The sequence below is a fragment of the Anneissia japonica genome, unplaced genomic scaffold, assembly GCF_011630105.1.
Source record: "Anneissia japonica isolate Jap-2015-1 unplaced genomic scaffold, ASM1163010v1 scaffold1272_len640109_cov177, whole genome shotgun sequence".
NCBI lineage: Eukaryota > Metazoa > Echinodermata > Crinoidea > Comatulida > Comatulidae > Anneissia > Anneissia japonica.
Window position 1 is genome coordinate 102477 of NW_022700814.1, and position 5967 is coordinate 108443.

The 5967-nt window shown below is 34.2% G+C and overlaps 1 protein-coding gene across 1 annotated transcript in view; it reads left to right on the top strand.

The window, feature by feature from the left end:
• Positions 1–5643, top strand: part of LOC117103426 (Krueppel-like factor 9) — a 16957-nt gene extending 11314 nt beyond the window's left edge. The window contains exon 2 of the mRNA XM_033243964.1: positions 2671–5643. Coding sequence (XP_033099855.1) covers positions 2671–2891 — 221 coding nt within the window. The 3' untranslated portion in view covers positions 2892–5643. The remainder of the gene's footprint in view (positions 1–2670) is intronic.
• The last annotated feature ends 324 nt before the right edge of the window (positions 5644–5967 follow it).

The window sequence follows — 5967 nt, forward strand, 5'->3', positions numbered from 1 at the left end:
GCTCTGTTGTTCACCAAGAAAATATGGCTAGAAAATTGTAAGTTTAAACGTTATATATGAATATGATTACTTTTGTTTCAATGATTGATAATGGTAATGGTATAGGTAGGCCTATCACTTTTATTTTTGTTTGCTTTCATAGAGTAAAAATAACGTAAAGCTTCGATCAATATCCATATCTAAACTTCGCGAACGCCCACACAGGCCTAGGCCTAATTAATATAGTGTAGGCCTATATAAAGGCCTAGCCTAGGCCTAGTAGTATAGGCCTAAGCCTAGGCCTAGGCCTGTGTGGGCGTTCGCGAAGTTTAGATATGGATATTGATCGAAGCTTTACGTTATTTTTACTCTATGAAAGCAAACAAAAATAAAAGTGATAGGCCTACCTATACCATTACCATTATCAATCATTGAAACAAAAGTAATCATATTCATATATCACGTTTAAACTTACAATTTTCTAGCCATATTTTCTTGGTGAACAACAGAGCCCAACATTCAAGCTCGCGATTATCTTGAAAACGAATCTAGTGTTGACCTGGTGTTGACATGATCGACAGCCAATTGATAGATGTGTATAAGAGACAGGGTTTATACTGTGTAGGCCTAGGCCTAACGTCCTCTACGAATGAACTCGACGAAACCCAAGCATTATAAATATAATTACGCATGCGCATATGCCTGGCAATAACGTCATACCGTTCCAAGTAACTCGTCGTCGCAGATCTAAAACTCGCTATTGTGTAGGCAAGGGAACTATATTTGGTGTTTAATGAAGCAATTAACATGTTTACCTGGGTGGGCTAGAATAAGATGCCTGCGATATGATCGTGGCAATGGTCGTTATTGGCTATCCATGGCCAGTGTGGTGTTGTGTCACTTGTTTGTGGTGTTGTGTGGTGTTACAAACCGAAGCCTAACCTAGGCGAGGGCCTAAGCTAGGCCTAGGCCAGGTAGGTTAGGCCTAGTTGACAGGTAAACTATAGGCTATAGCTTGTACTTTTGGAATATGGATCAAGTCCCTGAGTATTAAGTATTAATGATGTAATACTTTACTCGCATTTCAATGAAAATCATGTTATCTTGTTTTTGTTTTCCATCGATTGTCGGCAGTTTCCCTGTCGAGAAAGATTCACATGTTTTTTTGTTGACCCACACCCACACATGACAGCAGACCTGGATCGACACGATATGTGACGGTCCAGTATATTACTACGCGTGCGATATAATTGACTGGATTGTATTGCGGAGATAATTGTAAATAATTGAAAATTATAGAGATACAAAATAATAACAACATATAAATATTGAGAAAGACATATATGGCTCATATCTGTGAGAAAACACTGAAAGAGGCATGAATATCTGGAGCTACTTTGTTTATGTGTATGCATCCTTCTGAAATGACATTGTGAAAAAGTGCCAGCCGGGATTTAAATCAGTTTTTTTTTATTAATTATTAATAAATGACGCAATTTTGGGAAACACCACATAGACTATTACCTGCCCAGTACCAATCTGAACATCCGAGTGAAAATTTGGTTGAAATTCCTTTTATATATATAGATTAACTAGCAGCTAGCGCTAACACTGCATGCCAAGTGTTTTACAGATGACATTTCTATGGTAACACTATGAACAAGGTAAATAATTTTTAGTGCATCATCTAAAGTATAAATTTAAAAAGGTATGTTTATTGTTATTTGGTGGCCATTTTGAAAAAGTGCTATCTTTTTTTAACTCATGGCACATCATATTAAGTGCAATTTAATGCAATCATACTTTATTATTATCAATACTAATCAGAAATCAAGTTAATTAACCTTTAAGTGACCTTTTTTGTACACAAAATTCTGAGATTTTAGCAGCTATTTTGAAAAAGCGCCCTCACAGGTTTGCCCACCATATCGAACTTGCAGACAAGCAGATTTTGCAGACAAGCAGATTTCACTACCTCTATAGTTAAAGTTTCCAAAAATATTTGTCTCAAAAAATCCCCCAAGGGGGGAGGGATTTGATTTTTGACCCATAGACCTGTCAGGGATATTGGTCGTAGGTCATTCTCGATTGATCTTGGAGGATTTACTTTGGCGATAGGTATAATATTCGCAGATTTCTACTCAGTAGGTATGAATGATTCTCATAGAGAGGAATTGGCAATTGCGCTCAATGGATCAGATATAATGTCAGCAAAATCACGTAAAATCCAAGAAGGGGATACCATCCAGTCCAGGGGCTTTGTTTACCTAATAACAGATCTCAGCTTCGATTCAATATCAGTCTTGGAGATTTTGAGACAATCTGGGACAATCTGTGGTCCAATATTAGGAGGTGACGACTCCAGAGGTTTAAATTTCTGGGTAATAGATTAAAAAAATATACTAATAAGATTTGCAAGAATAAGTTTGTCTCCATCACATAGCTTTATAGCCAAGTTGTTTAGAGCGTTAGGTTTGCTGTTACGTTGGTTGATAAGCAGATTAACTTTCAGCCACCAAGAGTGGATGTCGCTTTCAAACAGCTGGTTGATCTTAACATTTATATTGTTCTTATATAATGTTGGTGGCAATAAAATATCAGAATAAAAAACTTGCAATATAATTGCATTGTCATAACACATTATGAATATCATAATGTTAATGAACATGCTTTATATTTGTGTTTCTTTAGGTGAAAGACCATTCCCATGTACCTGGACAGATTGCAACAAACGCTTTGCAAGATCAGATGAACTCGCCCGTCACTACCGTACCCATACCGGTGAGAAGAAGTTTGTATGTCCACTGTGTGAGAAACGATTCATGCGTAGCGATCATCTCATGAAACATGCCCGTCGGCATCCAGATTTTGAGCCGTCAATGATTCAGCGCCAGAGAGATACTCGTCAATAAAATAGCATAGAGTTGTATTGTAAAATAAATTTCAAATGGATGCAGTAGCAGACAAATTTCAGTGTTATTTATACCAGTTGCAAATGGTAAAATTACATTTGATCAAGATCAAAATAAGACTATCTTGCCAGCAATAGTCTTCTTTTCTGTTTTCCAAAAAATACTAGTTAGAAAATATTCAGACCAATCAGAGCTTAGTAATTTCCTTCTCTACACAAAAATTTAAAAAAAATCACAGCTGTGAAGCTTTCTGTACACTCTAGTTTTCCGTAACAAATATACCCATACTGTATGGTATGTTGCAATTCATAAAAACCATGGCAACTCACAGATATTTTTTATATAAAACTTGATAGGGTTGGCATATCTTTTAAAAATCAAAGGTGGTGCAAAGTCCTCTCATGCACTTTATTTATTTATTTTTTTTTTGTAAAGAAGGAAAATACATTGCTCTAATTGGTCAGTATAATTTCCCCTTAGTACTTTGAAAATGAAAACTAAAGTCCCATGTATTTTGGGTTTTAAAATAATAACCACTGGGCTAAGTATGAAATTCACCTTTTCAAACATACATCGTACAAGTATTTTGGGTTCCTCAGAAATGCAAAAATATAATACATCTTTTTAGGTTGGTTGAGCTTGGGAAACCCAGATTACTGATTGGTTTTAAGAAGATTTTTAAAGAACAAGTTTCAAATGCTGCCATATTTTAAGTAGCTTGAGGTAATATAATATTTATGATGGGTTGAGATGGTAACGCACTGTGTCAGCACTGTGTCAAACTACTGTTGGCGGAGAGATTCGTCTGTTAGTTTGTATGGATATTGAACTGAACTCTAGGCATTTACTCCAATTTACTAACTTATGCATTTTTCTATCTTTAGGCCTTTAATAATTTTAATATTAAATTATATTCTGTATAGTAAAATCTTCAGTTTAAGATATTTTATGGAATAGTTAGATTAAACTAAGTTGTATCTTTTAACTTAATTCTTAAACTGAAGTATTATGAGTCATTCCTTAGTCCTATAAGGTAACCTGTAGCTAATATTTATCAATACATATGAACATTATTCATTGCAATTTGTATAACTAATTACGTGTGTAGATTGTTCTAAATATTTTGCTCAAAAAAAAACCATACCTGGCTTTGTGGTTAAAGTTGTTTATATTGTGCTGAATGATGATGATCTAGTCTGCTAGATGTTCATTTTGTAATGCATGTACTGTATTTATGAAGCATGCCCTCTATTTCAAGTAGGTTCAGAAAAGTGTCAAGCTTAATAGTAGATTTCCTGTTTTGAGGCACATAGCAATTATTAATTAAGAAATCTATGAATGTAGGCCAACAGGAGGTTTGTTACTCTATATCAAACTCCTCCCCAGTCCCAACCCATAGGGCATTATGTGGAATTGCAGTATATATTAAAGGGAGCAGTGCCTGCTAAAATAATTGCAATGTTTGTTTTTTTAATGGAATATGTAATTTTTGGCAGCCCTCTGTGTGCTCTGCTGTGCATGCTCTGTGTACACTCCCATTGCCCCACTCCCATGTTAATAACCTAGAGGGTCATGTTAATTTTTTTTAATGAATGTTTAATGTTTCAATGTTAATCTTTAGTATGCTGTCACAATGGTTCTAACAATGTGATGGTTTCTGTACATTTTGACCATAATGATAAGGATAAATTTAACATTATAATGATATTTACAGAAAGAAAAAGCTGTAAATATACTAGTAGTGCCAACAAAAACAAGGTAAACTAGACAAAGAAATAACCTGCAGTGCATCGTCCTGATGTTGTGTATAAAATTACTTGATAATGACATCACAAACATAACATTAACAAATGGTAAAGTAGATTATATTGATAAGTAGATAAAACATGGTTGATATGAATTAATGAAATGAACGGAATAGAATGGTATGGAAGGGTAATTTTTAAACAGATGGAAGGTATAGTTGATTCAAAAACATGAAATATGTAGAAATGTATGCAGCTGATATGAAAAAAAAACAGCTAATGTACTGTATGTATGGTAAAGATGGGTGCTAAACTCATGTATTTTAGACAAATAAAAGTGCATTTTGTGCAATTGAATGGTGAAGAAAGGTATTGAACCTTGCTATATAATCTGCAGGTCAGGTTATATAATCATGGTGCCAAAAGAAAGGGTATTGTCTTATTTTTTTGCTAAATGCTGTAAAATAATGTATGCCATAGATGAAAGGTACGGATTGGTAGTACATTACCTGGCTTTGATTTTGTTTATAGTTTTCATGTATAATATAACCCTATATATAATCTAGTTTTATAGTAAGTATATATTCTGTATATATATTTTGATTGTGAAAATCTATTGTTTTTGTTTTGTTTTTTTTCAAAAATCTTGTTTCTGTGATGGAATGTAAAGAAAAGCAAGGTAAAGGTACTTAAAATGAATTTATCCTAACAGCTTCATAGCTATAGATGTTTTAATTTTGTTAGTATACAGTAATTTATTTATTAATACAATATTTGAAGATAATGCCACTAACATAAATAAGATAACTTTTCAAGAAACTGCAGTAGTAGATTTATTTTCTTAAGTCCTTTTTTTCACTTCGTCTTCAAGTTCATAGAGTTGGAGAAAGAATGTTTCTTTGAGACGGGTATGATTATGGTATCAAGAGAGTTGAAATGATATCTCATTTGTATGACAATTATTTGAAACAGAAATAAAAGACCATTTACATTTTTACAAACAAAAATGTGTACACTTATCATACTATAGTGTAATGGCTGAGAAACTAGACTTGAAAATTATCCACAAATCTTGTGGCATAAAATGAATGGAATCAACCATCGTTGCTACAGTACTAGACAATGAAGCATGTTGGTGATGAGGACAGTGATGGCGATGTGATGTTGGCTGAGGCGTAATGCCTATGGGCGGGGAGCGATGCCCCAGGTCCCCAATCCAATGGGCCCTCCTACAAATAGACCGCACTCTAACAGAGCCTTGACATTATGGTCCAGTAGAAGACATCCAAAACTAGCAAATTAAAACCATGTAATGCCACGTTTTAAACTCA